The sequence below is a fragment of the Schistocerca cancellata genome, chromosome 2, assembly GCF_023864275.1.
Source record: "Schistocerca cancellata isolate TAMUIC-IGC-003103 chromosome 2, iqSchCanc2.1, whole genome shotgun sequence".
In the NCBI taxonomy this organism is placed as follows: Eukaryota; Metazoa; Arthropoda; class Insecta; order Orthoptera; family Acrididae; genus Schistocerca; species Schistocerca cancellata.
The window spans coordinates 401,516,955-401,536,721 of record NC_064627.1 but is presented as its reverse complement, the minus strand read 5'-3'; the positions used below and the strand labels follow the sequence as shown (position 1 = coordinate 401,536,721).

Sequence of the window (19,767 nt, the reverse complement as noted above, 5' to 3'; positions counted from 1 at the left end):
ACAACCGCATTCCGAACAGCATTGACATTTTCTGCTATAATTCCGATAGATGGTCGTCCCGAACATTCATCATCGTCATCAACTGATGCCTGGCCATCGGCCATTTTTAAAACGTTTAAACCAGTCATTCGTTATTGTGTGGCTCAAAGCATCATTATCAAATGCCTGCACTGACAGAAAATGATACAGAAATGCTTTTTTCTCAAGTCGGTCACTGCAAAATCGCTAACACAAGCAAGCGCCACAATGGAAAGTTGCCGGCCAACGACAGAAACCCGTGTACTTAGATCCAAGCCGCTAGATATACTAACACTGTTCCTGTTGGCGTTCGGTTGTACTATCGTTTGTGAGCGTTGGCCATACACATTTCGAGAACTTTTGGGGGCATCTCGTATACACGGTCGTTCAGAAGTAACTGTACGCGCTTCGTGGGTGTAATTTATGCATCAAAACAAGTGCAAAATGTTAAATAAAGTTTTGTGTGAACTTCTTTATTTCAGAGCTTTGCAGTGGAGTAGGCATCACAAGTGCAATACAAGAAACACAAAATTAATCCTTCTCAGAAAGCAACGAGACGAAGGGACCCGAAATTCAACACAACTACATACTGTACATTTATCCCAGAACATGTTCAGCATGATAACGATGTAAACGAAGACAGCGACGTGCTCAAAGTCTTACCGCCGTGGAATGTTGCACCTTCAGCTTATCTCATTCTTTCTAGTTGCACGGCCATTTTCAGTTCACCGGTGTAGTTGTGCTACAGTCTCAGTTGCGTCACCATACAAGAGCTCCTTGCGACGGCCCCAAACGTAGAAGTTCAGGGGGCTAAGATCCGGAGATCTCGCGGGCCAAGCAACTGGTCCTGCACCACGTATCCACTTATCGGGAGGAGCAACTTTGAGATACTCTCTTGTCTCCCTGCTGAAACATGCAGGGCACCGCCGTTCATCAACCATAAGTTGCATCGTGCAGAGAGCGGGACTCCATGAAGTAAACCACCTGATATACGTTCCAAAAACTGTCGATACAATCTGCCAGACAGGTGCTGTAGGATAATACGCGGCGCGAAAAACTGATTGTCCACTATAGTGCACCAAATGTTCACTGCCAAACGATGTTGATATCTTCGTACTGCAGTAACGCGAGGATTCTCATACGCCCGCACGTGAACATTATGAGCGTTCACGATACTGTACGGGTAAAGACGCTGTCATCCGTAAACTGTACACCACGACCGAACACTGGCTCACTAGCACAGCGCTCGAAATTATGCCGTCTAGGATAGTTTACAGGTGTCGGCTCTTGTACCTTCTGTGCGGCTGGTCCCGCCGGAGGTTCGAGTCCTCCCTCGGGCATGGGTATGTGTGTTTGTCCTTATGATAATTTAGGTTAAGTAGTGTGTAAGCTTAGGGACTGATGACCTTAGCAGTTAAGTCTCGTAAGATTTCACACACATTTGAACATTTTTTCTTGTACCTTCTGAGGTGAAATGGGCTGGCCGGGGTGGCCGAGCGGTTCTAGGCGCTACAGTGTGGAACCGCGTGACCGCTACGGTCGCAGGTTCGAATCCTGTCTCAGGTGTGGATGTGTGTGATGTCCTTAGGTTAGTTAGGTTTAAGTAGTTCTAAGTTCTAGGCGACTGATGACCTTAGAAGTTAAGTCCCATAGTGCTCAGAGCCATTTGAACCATTTTGAGGTTAAATGGGTGGAATTTCCGTCTCTTGAAGCAGTCGTCATACAGTTGATTGAGGAACCCATACAGAGGCACTTATACAGCGGGTACTTCTGGTCGAATCTCCATCTACCGTTTCCTTGATCTTCTCAACACCCATTCCATCCAGTTGAGATGACCTAACTGTAGCGCACCACGAATGCCATATTACCTTAAGCGCCTGTCCACAGCTGTGAAGAGCTGATGGTTTGGTACTGTTCTGTTGGGAAACATTTCCATATGCCGTCGTCTTGCTACTCCTGCTTCGCCTTCTTCTGCGTCGTAAAGGAGGTGCGAACCGCTATTCACCTTTTGAAAACAGCATCGCAAAGTTCACATCGACTGCACTCGATGAACTATTGACAGAATCAATGTATGTAGTACGTCTGGTGCTTCTGAACTACACCGGCGCCATAGAGTACAATGAACCACACTGAAGTCAAGTAAAGAAGTCAAATAAACAAAAGCAAAATCAATCAATATGCAGGCGAACATGAGACGTCATAGCCTGTACTGGCCCATGATGTAATTCCCGTAAGGGGGGTAGGACATCAAACGGGCCGACTTGGAGCAGGAGAGGCACCACAGGACATTTCATTTTCTACTGTGTATACTTTTACAAATAAATTCATAAAACTTTGTCAGCATGACCAGGAAGGATTCAGGATTCACACTCATAGCAGTGGAAGTGCAAAAACATAACAAAATAAATTTTTTTTAGATATGAAATTTCAACATTTCTTCACTTACTGTTGGCTGCACTTGTTGCTATAGGTACATTTTTCTTCACAAGTAAGAGAGATTATTTGATGAATTTCGCCCAGCACACAAACCATACTTACAGGTGTATGAAACTCTAGAATTTTCCAAATCTATTAAAAACTGTGGTAAAAATTGAGATAATTAACTACAAAATTAGATTTTGTTTCTAAACATAAAATTTTAAACGTAAAACCTCATTCGCTTTTTCATAAATTACATAGTTTCTAGAGTTTCAGACACCTGTAAGTGTGGTTTGTATGAGTCTCTCTTACTTATAAAGAAAAGTGTACCTATAGCAACAAATGCAGCCAATAGTAAGTGAAAAATATTTGAAATTTCACATGTAAAAAAATATTTTGTTATGTTTTTGAACTTCCGCTGCTACGAGTGTGAATCCTGAATCTTCCCTGGTGATGCGGACAAAGTTTTATGAATTTATTTGTAAAAGTATAGACAGTAGAAATTAAAATGTCGTGTGGTGCCTCTCCTGCTCCAAGTCGGCCCGTTTGGCGTCCTACCCCCCTTAGTTGCCTGTCCACAGATGTGAGAGTCTGACGGTTTGCTACTGTTCTGTTTGGAAACATTTCCGTAAGCCGTCGTTTTACGCTTCTGCTGCTCCGTAAAGGAGGCTCAATCCGCGTATTCACCGTCTGAGTACACCATCGTACCGTACACAATGACAGCAGCCTATGAGCTGCCGACAGAATGAATGTACGTAGCACGCCTGGTGCCACTACACTAGAACGGCACCATATGCAAGGTGATCAAAAAGTCAGCATAAATTTAAAAACTTAATAAACCACGGAATAATGTAGATAGAGAGGTAAAAATTGACACAATTGCTTGGAATGACATGTGGTTTTATCAGAACCAAAAAAAAAACAAAGTTCACAAAATGTCCGACAGATGGCGCGTGAAAGAACTCTTGCGCGCGTCGTTTGGTGATGATCGTGTGCTCAGCTGCCACCTTCGTCATGCTTGGCCTCCCAGGTCCCCAGAACCTCAGTCCGTGCGATTATTGGCTTTGGGGTTACCTGAGGTCGCAAGTGTATCGTGATCGACCGACATCTCTTGGGATGCTGAAAGACAATATCCGACGCCAATGCCTCACCATAACTCCCGACATGCTTTACAGTGCTGCTCACAACATTATTTCTTGACTACAGCTATTGTTGACGAATGATTGTGGACATATTGAGCATTTCCTGTAAAGAACACCATCTTTGCTTTGTCTTGCTTTGTTATGCTAATTATTGCCATTCTGATCAGATGAAGCGCCATCTGTCGGACATTTTTTGAACTTTTCTATATTTTTTGGTTCTAATAAAACCCCATGTCATTCCAAACATGTGTGTCAATTTGTACCTCTCTATCTACATTATTCCGTGATTTATTCAGTTTTCAAATTTATACTGACTTTTTGATCACCCAGTAGTACAACGGACCACACCGAAGTCAAGTAAACAAAGGCATTTCGTGCCAGAATCAACGGAGCTGTGTAGAGTGGTGTGCAAAGCAAAATCAGTCAATATGCAAGCCTGTACTGGCCCGTGGCGTAATGCCTAACACAAATGACATTATGGATCATAACTCGAAAAAAAGAATTTGAGACAAAAGTTTTATTTAACATTTTACTTTCTTGATGCATGCATTACGCCACCGAAATATATGTATGTACTTTTGAATCAACATGTATAAAAAGTTATAGAGATCTGCAAAGGGATTATTAGGTGGTTGTGCCTACCTGTGGCGGCTGCTGCGGTACAGGGGCTTCGCGGCGTGACGCGTCTTGCGGGTGTTGTGGGATGGTCCGGGCCGGCCTGGGAGGAAGCTGGCGGAGCAGGGCTGGAGTGTCCTTGTGGCGCGCAATATAAAGCGGCGGCCGGCCGCGGCTCTGCACTGTACTGCCCACCGCAATGGCCCCGGTGCGAGTCCTGCTGGCGTTCGCCGCTGCTGTCGCCGTTGCCGTCGCAGGCAGCATCCGTGAGTATCTCTGCTCTCTGCTCACGAAACATTAGCACGCTTGGTGGAAGCCAACTCCACGGGGGGCTCTACATTAATACCGACCCCGTATTGTGATTTGAACTCTTCAGAGATCTTCATCTACTTTTCTAACCACTCATGGCGGAGGATACTTCGCATAAAACCACCTACGAGTGTTTCTTACCTTTCCTTTAGCGTTTGGAACGCTGTAAAGATGCCTACAATTCCTGTGTACGCACTGTATTGAACATAATCTTACCTTCGTTGTATATACTGGAGCGATACGTATAGACCTGCAGCCCATTCCTCGATTCCTCAGTATTGGTTCCTGCAGTGTTGTAAGTTGGCTTTCGTGCCATAACTGGCGTTTACCTTCAACTGACTGCCCGTTCAGGCTTTCCAGCATTTCTGTGACGCGCTCTCTTGGTTGTTAGTGTTGTCCTCTGTCTGTATGCATCTGGACCCTTAGCACAGTAACAAAAAGAAGTAAAGCTAACGTTTGTGGCGTGTGACTATACATACAGCCTCTCTTCGTCGTGGCACTAGGAGGGGGAGGATGGCGAGCCCATCACCCAGCCTGCCTTTTACCCCTGGGAAAGATCCCCGGTATTCTCTTGCTCGCAGGCTGAGTGGATCCGTACTGGAGTGACCCAAACGAGGAAACATTCCCGTCTCTATACAGTACTGAACCTGCAACTTCGATGGCTGAAGTCTAGCCATCTATCCGCTAGACGACCAGTCACAATATGGTAACTACATTTCTTTACTATTATATTACTGCATAATTCACGCACCTGTACTACTGATAGAATTTAATTCACACGATCTTTGTGGAAATTACACAAGCTTATTTTCAGACTTGCTTGTCAAAGTCCAGCTCAACAGAAAGTGTGAATTCATAATCTAAAACGTAACAATTTAGAAACTCAATAGCACTGGTGTATCTATGTATCTGCATATATCATACCCCGCAAGCCACTAAATAGTGAATAGCGGAGGGTACTTCTGGTGGAACTAAGTGATACCCACTTTCTTTTTCCACTCACGAATGGTTCGTGGGAAGAATGATTGTCACTAAGCCTCCGTATTAGCTCAAATTTCTCGAATTTTCGTGGTCGTCAGTCAGCCCACTTCACGTTAAGCATTCTTCTCTATAGCCACATTTCAAAATTTTCTGTATGTCTTTCTTGTGTCATTTTAGCTGTCCATGGTTGACTACTGTATAACGGTACGTTCTAGACACTACATTTAACAAATCTTTTCCTCAACTCCATCGGCAATCGTCTAGCTGTTAGGAACTGCTTCATCTTTTCAGATACTGTCTTTCCCAAAGATATACTGCCCACTTTTTTGTACAGTTTTCATACCATGTCATTAAACTTCCTAGGTACAGAAAAGATTTTAATTGTTTTATCTTTTTTCCGTCAAAGACTCTTACGCTTTCTTCTTGCTTATTCTCATCACTTTTGTTGTTCCTGCATTTCCTTCAATCCATACTGGTCGTCCTTTCTTGCAATACTCTTCAACATCTTTCTTGTTTACTTACTACTTCTTCAACTTACTTCTACAGTATTGTAAATTGGACGTTTGGAAGCTACATTTTCTGTGGAATTGCAATATTTATGTCAGTACTTGAATGACACTTAATGCGACCAGCTGAGCGACGTATGATGCTCCGAAGACAACTCTGTTATTCTAGAGAAAGACACTGTTAAGTACGTAAGAATCTCTGTCGCGTTCGCAGCAGCCCTAGTATCACATGGCGAGCAGCTGTACAGTACTCGCAAGCTGATACGTCACTACAAATTCGTGTATATAAATAAAGAATGTTTTCTTTTTTCAAGTGCCATCCTGCACCAGAAGTAATTGTTTGATTTCGCTGACCCATACGTCGCTTAATATTGCCCTACCACACGCTATGTAGTACCATAGAAAGCGTAGAGTCATTCGAAGAAAAAAATATCGATCTCAGTATGTCATTAATAATACAATAACAATATATGACGGGCCTTTTGTGTCAATATAGCTGCAATTCACTTGCACGGATCAGTAGATGTTTGACTTGTACCACCAAGGAACGCCAGAAGAAAAGAAACGGAGTATGATTTGCGGAAGCAAGCAGCCGGTTTGGTCTGGACCTAGAGATTTTAAGGACGCGAGGTAGGTGCCTTGAACGCGTGGGAACCGGTTCTGACGTAAACTACACGCGCGCTGATTTCACCTTCAGTATTAACCTAAGGTTCGAAGTTCTGGCTATTACTACTGATTCCGTGAACTTACCTTGCCACAATTCGTGTTTCAATGTAGTACAGGACTGATATAGAAATGAGGATACAATTACCTTTTGAATTATTGAATTCGCTTAGCGCTTTACCACATATAATTTATGTTAAGTCATGGTCTCTATACGTGTAGTTTGTTCACTAGCGAAGGTATTGCTGAAAAATTGACGCATTGTCAAAAATGTACATGCTGCATTTCTAGCTGTGAGACAACGAAACTTTCTCTGTCTGTAGGATTTCTATCGCGAGGAAAGAATTATAATATTAGTGAATACATACGCCAATTACATCTTTCTTTCTTGCGTCAAAGATGGCTTATAGATTAATGTGTAGAGGGAAAAAAATACTTTTGGAAAGTAAATGTTAACATCCGATGATTGCGGAAGTTACATATGAACAGTAGAATAAAACGATTTTCTGTTTGCCTGAACCCACAGTCCTGTAGTAGTCTAGCCTTTTGTTTTTTTTTCCAGAACAGAATGTATTCCTTCTTAAAATGATCTTTAAGTAATTTATGTTGTTATAGCTATCACTTAAAAAAGGCATGGTAAGGTTAATAAAAAATTTTTTGTTTTTCCTATAACGAACTGTTTTTTATTGACTTTCTTATTATGGTGCTCTGCATCTCTAATTAATAACATGTGCTTCGTGAAAGTTTACGAAAACGTGAACATTACCTAAATTGAGTGCCATAAACTCCTAAATAATCACAGTCAAGAATTGTGTGTAGAATGTAATAAAAGTATAGAATATATGACACAGAATAAATAAATATTTCTAAGGTAATTCCGTAGAACGAATTTTTATTCTCATTTGGGTCGTATTAGGAATATACAAAACGGATCCGCCAATTTAAAAAAAAATCATGATTTGGCACAATAAATCTACGCCACTTTAATAAAGCTAGTAGCATCCTTAGGTATGTAAAAAAGACATAAATTACACCTGCATGCGTTCAATAACTATCGGATGTATCTAGACCAACGTCATTCATTAACTGCAATAGAATTCTTGACTACACAAAAGTACCCTGTTTATACGCAAGGCTGTCAATTAACCGGGCAATGCACATGGCGAGAATCTGCTGTTATAGTTTGATATTAATTCATTTATATTTAGGGAACAAATAGTCTTGCAGTACTACTATTTATTAATACATCGAGTCAGTATTATAGTTTTGTAGCGTTACAGGATAAACAAAAAAATCTACATAAGCTTCACGCATACTTAAGTTCAATCGGAGGCTGGGCCGAGACGCCCTTGGATTTCTCAGCTGGGAATGATGGCCTAAGAAACTGTAGTGAGCTGATACGGTAATAACGAAAGCACTGAAAATAAAAAGAAAACATTGCACGCATTTTATACTGCAGCGAAGAAGAATCGTGCTTGTATACAACAAACTTGATTACATTTTTCTAACGTTGCTTGGTATTATGCCACTTCCAGGTTCCGCTGCTATCAATGCTTTCGTCAGCCTGTGTTACACACCACCTTAGACACATGTACAGCAAGAAAATATGCGAACGAAATGTCAAATCATAGTAAACATTTGCATGAAGACCATCAAAGAAATCACATTATTCATTCTACAGGGCACACCTCTTTCTCCGAGAGCAGAAAAGGACACTCAACATGATGACTGCAATCGACATTCTCTGAAATAAACTACCAAGAAATCTCGTTGGAGGAAGAGCGGTCTTTCTTTTTCGTGAAAGACAGGCTTCCCGTGAAACTAACCAACTCTTCGGCCTGCCTATGCGCAGTAGTGTCGAGAGGGGGAGAGGCGCCAAGTTGCAGCTAGAGCGGCTGTTTTCCACAGCACAGTCGAGTGGTGTCAGGCGGCTCGAGAGCACTCTGGCGTGGAGTCCCCCGCTCAGGGTCACGAAGTCGCAGGTACCCGGAAGATCGTGGAATCGCCAGGTCAGGGGCCTCTCAGGACTTAGCTGCGTCGCCAACTTAGCTTCCTTAACTCTCTCGAGAACATTTCCTACGTTCTGAACCGAAATGAGGGATCTTTAGTGCACATTATATAATCATGTTTAGGTGCGATAAGTAAAAGGAGATGACTTCGGTTACAAATGAACTCTTTCGATAGTAGTTTGAAATAGGATATTCACTGCCTCGTTGGAATAGATCGATGCAACCACCCAACTTTTCACAATTTATTTACTTATGTCAACCATTTTTCATACCAATCCAGGAGAATAATTTTCTTGAATCAAGAAAACAGGATAGGAAACGTAGAGTCGTTGACGTCGAGGTGGTTGGCGATGGATCGCTAGCTGAGATGGTCGGATACCGGTCAGGAAGTTGGCTGTGGTTTTGTTGAGAAGAACAATTCCGAAATTTGCCCAAACAGAATTTGAACGGGGAAACAGACAGGGTTTAACACCCTCCTCCTCATCTCAAATTCTTTCTATTCGCAAGATTACTTCTTAACCACTTTTTTTGTGATCTTCACTTTCTTTTAGAGATGTTCTTCTGAGTCTTTATTTAGGGATTAAATTAAAAAAATAGTAATAAAAGTATAAAAGTAATTAAAAATTAAGATATGAATGCATGGCGTCAGGTATGATTTACTTCTGCAACGCCAGATATCGCGATGGCAGCTTATTTTTTGGTTCCAACGAGCGAGGCCATCTGATAATGAAGCCTTAGCCTTGAAACTGGCCGTGGCAAAATGAGTATTAGAATAGGTGTAGCTGTGGAAGGTTTATTTCCTCAAATTGTAGCCTTCTCTCGGTTTCAAGTACCACTCTCAGACACACGTTATTAAACTTACTTAACTGAACAAAAAAAGTTCTTGAACATAAATAAATATTGTAATTAGACCACCTCGTGTAAGTTTCCATGGGCAGATATAGTGCCCTAAAGGCAATAAGTTACTTTAAAAAGAAACGAAAAAGTTAAAGCAATTGCATAGCCACTGGAATCTGAAGTGAGGCTAGAGAGCAGTTTTGTGGCTGACAATACAATAAACCGATACGTTGCGTTGCGGTCTTTTCGGATACTTCTAAAATGAACACGGAAAAAAATGAGGAAAGTGAGAAGAACGTCAAATACAGTTATAAATACTGTAGCGCACTAACATCTTTATCGAAGTGTACTAGCAAGGCTGATTATGTATGTGACAGAGTTAGAAACAACACCACTGTTACTTACAGTAATCAAGGAGGGAGTTATATTATTAACTGTAAAATGAATGAAGTATCGTTTATAATGTTTTTGTTCTTTTTTATTGCAGCCAGCTACATCCCTGTCTGCAAAAGGAATGACCCAGACATAAACAACTGCATCAAGAATGCAGTGGAAAAGCTGAAGCCAAAGCTGGCGGAGGGTAAGTAACACTGACTGCAAGGGCAGCCTTCCCTATGTTCTGCTGCTGTGTGCCGGCTAAGGCCCTTCAAGCTGCTGCCGTACTCCACAGGCTAGGAGTTTCTAAATTACCCCTGCATCGCACGTGTTCGTGACTCACAGTGGCTTACTGTTCGTACATGGTCATCTGATAAACAGAGACAGACCCTTGACGTTAGAATTATCGGACGTAGTAGTATTTTGTAGCGTACGAAATCTCAAACGTGAACAGAGCTTCGGTTCTTGCTCTAATTTTACTCTGGCCCCGTAGAACTACGCGAGTCCTTACAACCGCTGCCTCTTATTCTTGAAAAAGTATCTTCAAATATTGCAGAAATAATTGAATTACTTTGCAGTTTGAGGTATGCGAGTATGTTTTAATAAATCCGTGGTTCTTGGAATAGCTGAACATTCGTACCAGTCGAAAGTCTGTAGCAATCAAATATGCAGGATGATTCCTTGATGATGTTACAGACTTTCAGGGATGATGTAGGAGGGTAAATGTATCAAGCTGGGGCAAGGGACCATCGTCCAGAAACGACCGAGTAGAAATAAATAAATGAAAATTGTTCTGGTACCTCTGAAAGCGGACCTGTTATACTGCAAGCTCTTTGCTTTCCACATTTTGGGAGGATGTAATATGGTCCAAAACAAGAAAAAATGTGTAGTGAACATGGACTCTAAAATGAATACTTGTTCGGTAGAAGAGATGTGTTTCACAGTAGCAAATATGAACAAGTGTTCTGGGTACACACTTTATAGTCAGTGTTCACTTCACATTTTTTCTGTTTTTGGTCCACACACCTCATTCCAAAACAAGTAAAGCAAAGAGCTTGCAGAAGAAGGGTCCACTGTCAGAGGTATCAGAACGATCTTTGTTTGTAACTTTCGAGTCGGTCGTTTCCAAACCAGCGTCTTTTACTTCAAATTGATACGTTTACCCTTCTCCGTGATACCAGAAAGTTTGTAACATCATCACGGAATCACGCTGTAGGTTCGACTGGCAGAAACCTCGTTTACAGAAGGTCGGCCACAGATCGGGTCTCTCGTCATGTCTAGGGCCAGGGTAATTGGCTACAACAAATGACATCCTTACGGTATTTTAAATAATTTGACGAAGAATAGCACAAAATAAATTTTTTGAGACTTTAAAATTCAAGATACAACCAGTAAATCTCAGCGTAAACTAACATTATTTTTTGAGCTCGTGCAGTGACTATAGAATGTACACAATAAGCATGTGTATCATTGAACGCGAACTGTAAACGGAACTAAGAATGCGATAAACGGTTTCACTGTATCATCGTCAAGCACTGCGGCGAAATGAAATGGCTCCGAGAAGCAGATCTCTGCCCCATGTGTCACTTAAAGTCTAGAAAAGGAAGAATACTGATGTACTACAGAAAAGTTGCAGGGCTATTTGATAAAGTTTACTTATTTTCAGTATACCGTCTAATCAGTCTAGAAACCAATCGTTCTTCTAATTTTAGACCGATTACGACTAGGTCATATGCTCTGATTCTTCGCTCGATTGAACACCACTTGTAACACAAGATATTTAACATACCTAATTTTAGGAGAGCGCTAGGTGAGTTTAATGCATAGTGCGCCAAGATCGCTATAATTGTTACAACGCATCCAGTTTAAACCACAAGCCTTACTTCAGTATGGCAAGTTCTGATTAGACAAATGTGGCGAGCTACTGCGACAACTATAGCACCGCCTGAAGATGATCTAATTTAACGGTTGTAACCAGTCACTTCATAACAATCGCAGGAATCTAGACGTGTTAAAAAGTTTTATGCAACACGTGTAACACAGCTGCAACAGGTTTCCATGTGTCAGTTGCTGAGGAAATTTAACGGGCTCTTCTTCAGAAGCGCTTAGCTAGAGAATGCGGGAACTACGGGTGCAAACACTTCCCATGTTTACCCGCCCGCACTGCTTACATAGCGGTCAACGTGTCTCGTCCTCGCATTGGAGGTCTTGTTACTTCATGTGCGGAGAGCGGTGTCTCGTCTGCTAACAGAAGTTGTCGTTGGCTTCAGAAAAATAGGTTATAAATTTTTGCCCATTGGTTTTTGTACACTGATCATCCAGAACATTATGACTACCTGCCCAATAGCCGGTATATCCAACTCTGGCACGGATAACAGCGGCAGCGCGTCGTGGCATGGAAGCAATGAGTCCTTGGTAGGTCTCTGGAGAGAGTTGGCACCACATCTGCACATACAAGTCATCTAAATCCTGTGAATTGCGGGGAAGGGGGCGATGAACTCTGACGACACGTTCAATAATACCACAGATGTGTTCGGTCGGGTTCAGATCTGGCGAGTTGTGGAGGCAGCACATTAACAGGAACTCGCCAGTCTTTTACTCGAACCACTCCATCACGCTTCTGGCATTGTGACAAGGCGCATTATCTTATTGAAAAATTACAATGAAATGATCACCCTTAGCTGCTTACAGGCGTTCACACACGTCAACGGGGACAGATGAAAATGTGTGCCCCGACCGGGACTCGAACCCGGGATCTCCTGCTTGCACGACAGACGCTCTATCCATCTGAGCCGCCGAGGACACATATCACGACTGCAGGGATTTATCTCTGGCACGCCTCCCGCGAAACCCACAGTCTCAACGTATTGTCCCGCACTACATTCGTAGTACCCCCACCCATTATACTCATTACTCGCGGCGCGTTGCCGATTCCCGTAAGAGTTCGGGCACTGTTTGTGCATTCGCACAGAGGAAGAAGATGGTCAAGTGGCCGGTGTGCCTTAACTATATATATACTAAGATGGTATCTGTTCTTTATTTATATTATTGAAAAATGCCACTGTCGTCGGAAAACGTGATCGTCATGAAGGGGAGTACGTTGTCTGCAACCAATGGACGATACTCCTAGCCCGTCATGGTGCCTTGCACGAGCTCCATCTGATCCGTGGATGCCCATGTGAATGTTCCCCAGATCATAATGGAGTTGCCGCCAGTTTGTGGGCGTCCCGCAGTACAGGTGTCAAGGAGCTGTTCCCTAGAAGACGACAGATTCGCGCTCTTCCATCGGCGTGATGAAGAAGGTGTCGGGATTCATCGGACCATGCAACGCACTGCGCCAGCGTCCAGTGCCGATGGTCACGTGCCCATTTCAGTCATAGTTGCCGATGTCGTGGTGTTAACATTGGCACTCGCCTGGGTCTTCGACTGCGGAGGCCCATCGCTAGGCATGTTCTGTGCACTGTACTCTGCCCAGCATTGAAGTCTATGTTAGTTCCGCCACAGTTCGCCGCCTGTCCTGTTTCAGCAGTCTGTCCAGCCTACGACGTCCGACATCTTTAATGGTTTCGCCACGTGTTTAAGACACTCACCATTGAACACCCGACAAGTCGTGCAGTTTCCAAAATGTTCGTGCCGAGCTTCCTGGCCATCGCAATGAGCCCTCGGTCAAACTCAGACAGATCGCGCGTCTTCCCCATTCTACACACGGACAGCACGCTCACTAGCAGTCATTCCTCTTCAGGGGTCGCTGCTATCGCCTAGAGTGATTTATATCGACAGTAGTTCGATGGTCATTATGTTCTGACTGATCAGTGTACATAAAATGCGAAACTATTTATAACGGCTGTCTGCTTCTCACAAAGCAAGCAGCTGTAATTTGGAAGTATTTCTTTGTATTTTAGTTAGTTTTAAGTGACAACAGAAAAGAGATGGGTGTGGCTGCGTGTTACAGGGATCCCGGAGCTGGACGTGCCCAAACTGGAGCCCCTGTACATCCCCCAGCTGACCATCAGCCCCAACCAGGGACAGAACATCCGAGCGGTGGGCACCAACGTCAGAATCCACGGGGCCAGCCACTTCACTATCACCAGCATCACGTGCGTTTTCAGTCTAATAGCTTTCCTAGTCGTACGTTCTGTACAAATTTGACACATTCAGCTAGTATCCTTTATTGTTGAAACCTTAACTGGCATCACAAATGCTAAATTGTAAACTGTACGTTTCTGATAATACTCTCGTACTTTTTCCCAAAGGGTTACAGAAAGTTGCCCAACAACAAGTTATTTAATTCGTTTCTAAATTACCCCTGCATCACCTCTAAGATATTTAATACACTCTGGGAAGATTTTGAATATGTATCTGAGTCCTTTCTATAATAGTCTTAGCCCTTTAAAGTCTTTCTAGAGATCTTTTTGGTCTTGGCACAAATAGTTTCATTTACATTATCAACATAACGAAGATAAACACAAAGATAAATGCAATTTCACTGTAAAAAACTCCTTGTGAGACGACCTCATAGATTACTTCTTTATGAATGCAGTTAAGCAATTCATTGTCTATGTAAGGTCCAGATATTTATGTGTGTCCCATAAATAAAAATTAAAGGCTTTTTCATTTTCATTCATGGTCTTTGAAACGCAAGACATTAAAATAGTACAAATATTTTACAGAGCTGATATACCGAAGCACGAGTTTTCCGCAGCGATAAAAATTCCCAGCCTGTACTTCGAAGCTGACTACGACGTCGATGCCAAGCTGTTGTCGATCACGCTGAAGGGAAGAGGACCACTAACTGCGAACGCAAGTAAGTTTCCAACATCCCATTTCCCTTAAGTTCACCAACCCTTGCATTTGGTATCCCTGAAGTGATCTTTAAATAACATACTGCGCACGTGAGAGGGCAAGGATCCTGTTGTCAGGTTGTTGCAGCATGTGACCTGGTATATGTGTAGGACACTCTTTACGTGCAGTCTCTTCCTGAGGCAGAGGAGTACAGAGAAATGACATTTGTAGAAAGATGTTTAGTACACAGCGCTAGCTCATTACCGTTTCGGATGAGTGTATGTCGATACTGAAGCCGTAAAGTCATCAAGTACCAACAGAACAAACACTGGAATTTAACTCTGTCACTTCAAAGATATTCCATATTTTGAGACTGAAATGGTCATGTTAAACGATTTAGAAACATGTGTTGAACACGAAGGTGTCAAGTAAATGTGAGTAGAGTGCTAAAACCAATTTACTGAACTGACACAAGTCGACAGCAGGCTACGGTTTCACAAACTGTTATGTGAAATGAGACGAAATTTATCTGAGATCGTATTCTGTGCGATGTAGTCGTTAGAATTTGATGGCGTTGTGCGACACATAGCATAAAAGATTTAGCCGTCGTTTTCCAGGGTCTTTCTGTTGTTTCTTTAAGTCCAAGTTACTTTTCTGATTAAAGTACTTTCTTAACATAACATGTTTCACCAGCTGATGGGCACACAACTGTTGAGTTAGTTCACGTTCACTGCATGCAAATTTTTGCGCTCCACAAACAGACAGGAACAATACTTTTTCTACCACTGCCGAATGTACTCGTATATGACGCGACAATATTCTCTAATGTTATTACTCGTATCACGAGCACATACGCACAATATCGCACTATTGTACAAAAATGATTGATGTTCCTTCTAATAATACTAGTTTTACTCGTGACATGGGGGAACCAAAACATAATGACTAAACATTCACGGTGAAAGCTTGACGAAATTCGAAACACTGATGTCCATATTATGAGAAACATTTCGAAAGCATGGATGCGTTCTTAGAAATTGGATGTACTTTGAGCTGTTGTCAGACTTTGTACCAAGGTCTCAAACCACAAGGACACTGCCTTCGTGTGGAATTAATTAATTTACAGAAATATTTGCTTGCTGGGTTTCAGTAGATGTTCTGAACGATGGACTCTAAAGAAACAAGAAAGGAAAAAGAAACGTGTCAGTAGAGATGTGGATATAGAGGACAACGACAGTAGCACCACTGGCTGAAGGAAAATCAAATGGGAAAACTAAAAGAACGAAGGACGTTCTTTGATACCAAACAGAATATGAATACTGAAGAAACGAACCCCAAATATTACTTAAGGACTTCGTAACAAACGTCTTTTAAGAAAAAGAACATAGTAGTAAAGTAAGAGAGAGGCATAGCACCTCATATAGCGAGCCAACTGTATTGAACGGAGATAACACCAGTAATTACGAGCTGCTGAATCAGGTGCAGAGGGACAAGAGATGACAGCAACATCAACAAGGCGATGCCTTCGGTCATTGATAAGGAAAGGGTAGCTTCGTCTCCTTCTATTTAATCATTTACAGATTCACTAGATACGTCAAAGATGGTAGCTGATAAGTTTTTAAATATTTATAAAGTGACTCATTTTACCGAAGACAAAAAACTAAAAATTTGTTCAGTAGACTTCCACAACGTAACACCAATAAATCGTGAAGAACTTTAATTTATATAAAGTTCCTTTCAACGATATGTTGACATTGTAATTATTATCTTTGCTAATATGGTTTAGTTTGTTTAGTTATAATTTACACCTCCTTTATTGCAGCTGAGTGCAGCGGCGATGTTGTTCTGAAAGGTCAGCTCGTGAAGAAAAACGGGTCTCCTTACCTGTACTTCTACAACACTGAAGTTTCTATTGATGTGAAACACGTACAGGTCCATTTGGAAGGGCTCTTTAATGGAGACAAAGTACTGGGTAAGTACGACAATTATTTGATACCATTTTACTTCCCTTTTATGTCGTGATCGTCAGCGAATTTTATGTAACTGCAATAAATTTGTAGTCAAATACACGACAACGTATAGCAAAGGAAAAGGTGGGGAACATCTATAAAACTGGATAAGCCGAAACTTACTATGAAATGTAGTTACATCAAAACTATCAGAGAGAACGATACAGAATTATATAAAGATAGTTCTTTTAAATCTACTCTTGTTCATAAAATAATTAACGAAACGCGTTTAAGAGATGTAGCAATCCGATGTTCTTTCTTGAATGTATCGTGTACTTAAGGATTTATTTCGATGTCAGACGGAAAGCACGGTTGGCAAAGGGCCAGTGAAAAATGCTATCATTTCATGAGGAATAGCATTTTTGTGGCAATCCTACACTGCAAAACAAGTTGGCGAAAAAATCGGGGAGAGAATAGAAGGCAAACAAAACTATGGAACAACGTAACCTGCGGATAAAATGATCTGATGGAGAAGATTTTTTTTAAGAAATTTGTGGACACATCGATTTTGCACAGAAGATTACTGTTCGAAATATTTTAATCGGCAACACTCACTCAGAGCATTATAAAACATGCAAAGTTTCACACGGAAAGCTCGAAATCTCAAAAGTGTACGTGTTGGGAGAAGGAAATCGATATTACAATTCACGAGTGAGCATCTGAAACGTTTAGGGAGTAGATTTATCTGTAAGATTTATTTATTTGTTTCTTACCGCAGGGTGAAGCGACGTAAGTAATTTTGATACTGTAGCTGTTTTAGGTATGGAGAGAACGAGACCGATATCGTAGTGGATGTTCGTTCCTATCAAATGAATATATAGCTTTTTCCTACTCCGAGGTTCGCACAGTTTCCATTTGGCGGGGGTACAGTTTACAATATATAGAGAAAATCACTTAATCAATGGAAGACACTCTTACTTTTAGTTTCCACCTGCGATTAAAATTTTTTGTCTGGTTTCGAAACCTTAAGGTTCAGATAAGGCCTTATCATTCCATCACGAAATGGTCATTAGCGATGAGGCAGAAATTCGGGTTGGGCGAGGCATGGATTTGAAATCGGCCTAGATCCATCCCAGAACTTGCCTTAAGCGATTCAGTAAGATCACGGAAGCCTAAATCTTGGTGGCTGGTCAGGGATTTGAACCACCGTTCTCAGAATACGAGTCCTGTGTGCCGATAGTGACGCCACCTCGTTCCGTTTTTAAATTTCTGGTCTACCAAGTGCCGAGGGATTCATTCTGCCAAGCAGATTTGAAACGGCGTCACAGAGTAATGCCTCAGCAAACATTCATTTGGGGCAACTGGGGGAAACGTGCAGTATCTGAGCCGCAATGCCAAAACCGCGGTTTGGTTCCGGCTCTTGGCTGCTGCTCTTATAACTGCTTCGCCAAGCTCTCTGCTATAACTCCAGCGGAAGTGCAAACAAAGGAGTCTTAATTGCACGCTAGATGGCAGCTGCTTCGTGGGAACTATAATTATCCACTCTCTCTGGTTGTGTGTCAGCAAACGCACGTATGACTCACGAACGGAAGCAGTGAAGTTCGTTTTTTGTTCGATTCCTGTCTTTTCTCCTGAGTATCATCAGTGAAGGTGAATGTGCGATGCGCTATGCTAAAGACGCCAATGTGAGACAGAGCGATGTTTGTGCTCTATCACAACAATAGCAAATGCTAACGTTATAACTTCCTGAAAGGAAGTCATATTTTGCTTACAACTGTTAAGGATCATATTTATGGTGCTGCAATTTCTGCGTTTACACCATTATAAAGCACAAACGAATTGTGTCATGTCATGGCATAGATACTGCTTATAAGTTGTGGTTTATTTATTTCCCACTTTACCCCAATGGAAGCGACAGACGTGACCACATTAACATAATTACATCACTTACGTTAATTCTCAGGTAGATTGAGTTACAAATGCGACTGTAAGGAGTAACAGAGAGAACAAAGAGGGACTTGTACACCTCAGAGACTAACTAGTCAACATCACCATTATTTATAGCATATAACTGTTCCCTGACGTGACATCAATTATTTGTACTTGATAATTGACTAAACTCAGAAACAGCAACAGAAAAAAGAAACCTTTAACACCCATAGGTGAAATATAACGCCCTTTCAAGAATTTAGACCCATTTTACGGGAAGTTAATAATTTTGTAATGTGTCATAAAGCACGATACTTGAAACCGCCGACGATGGAAGCTCTTGGTATGTTATGCTGAAACATGCTGTTATCCGATTTTCATCTGAAATATCCATTAACGAAAAGAAAGTGTTCGTTCCACAATGTGGGAAAGTGCAGTTTAATGAAGAGATGATTAGCATGGAATCTGTTCATGATAACAGTAATGTTATAAAATAATTAGAGTACTAGTAATTACATAATGAGCATGTGCGAGAAATCCACCAATTGCATCAGCAATCTCATAAGACCTCTCGCTCCTTTTACCCATGTTTGTAAATTCACTATTGATAAACTCCTCTTTTTCACCACACATATAGGGATAGAGTTTGTACGAACTGAAAAGTAATTGTATGATTCTGTTTAGGTGAAGCCACAAACCAGGCGCTGAACGAGAATTCCGGGGAGTTCTGGCCGACCATCAAACCCATTGCCGAGCAGACGATAGCAGAAGTTTTGCTTGGAATCGCCAACAACATTACATCACATTTCACCTATGATGACCTGTTCCCTAAAAATTAATAAACTATATTTATCATATTTCTCGGACTATTTTTTTCTTAAATTTCCTTCACACAATTTAGTGTAATATTTTAAGCTGACAATTATCCTGTTACTGTAGATGTATTCTAAGACTGTCCTCAGCCCATGAAATCTGATGCAGTTGAGTGTGAAGAAGAAACATATTCTTACAATGAGCGAAATTATGAACACACAAAGGAATTGAACTGTAAGGACCATTTTCAAAGTACAGTGTGAAATTTATTGTGCTTATCAGATGAAGACCACGAAATTGTTTTTCGAACCCACGCTTTCAGCTAAACTTTTGTCTCGCCATAGGAATGAAGAGCATTAATTTTAAAAGAAAGCTTTTGTTTCGATTTTTCCGACAATCAAACGCTGAAATTAATTTATTG

General features: G+C 41.6%; 1 protein-coding gene across 1 annotated transcript; it reads left to right on the top strand.

Moving 5' to 3' along the window:
• The first annotated feature begins 4,335 nt into the window (after window positions 1-4,335).
• LOC126161839 (protein takeout-like) lies at window positions 4,336-19,390 on the top strand. Its single transcript, XM_049917945.1, has 6 exons — window positions 4,336-4,459; window positions 9,986-10,078; window positions 13,826-13,970; window positions 14,544-14,677; window positions 16,478-16,627; window positions 19,218-19,390. Exons 1-6 carry the CDS (start codon window positions 4,393-4,395, stop codon window positions 19,370-19,372), a joined length of 744 nt encoding a protein of 247 aa, XP_049773902.1. The 5' UTR covers window positions 4,336-4,392; the 3' UTR covers window positions 19,373-19,390.
• Window positions 19,391-19,767: the final 377 nt, after the last annotated feature.

Bases quoted from the DNA above. Each gene is read 5' to 3' on its own strand.
- LOC126161839 (XM_049917945.1), top strand. From the start codon at position 4,393: ATGGCCCCGGTGCGAGTCCTGCTGGCGTTCGCCGCTGCTGTCGCCGTT. The intron at 4,460-9,985 runs GTGAGTATCTCT...TTTTTATTGCAG, and splicing joins TGCCGTCGCAGGCAGCATCC to CCAGCTACATCCCTGTCTGC. The intron at 16,628-19,217 runs GTAAGTACGACA...GATTCTGTTTAG, and splicing joins TAATGGAGACAAAGTACTGG to GTGAAGCCACAAACCAGGCG.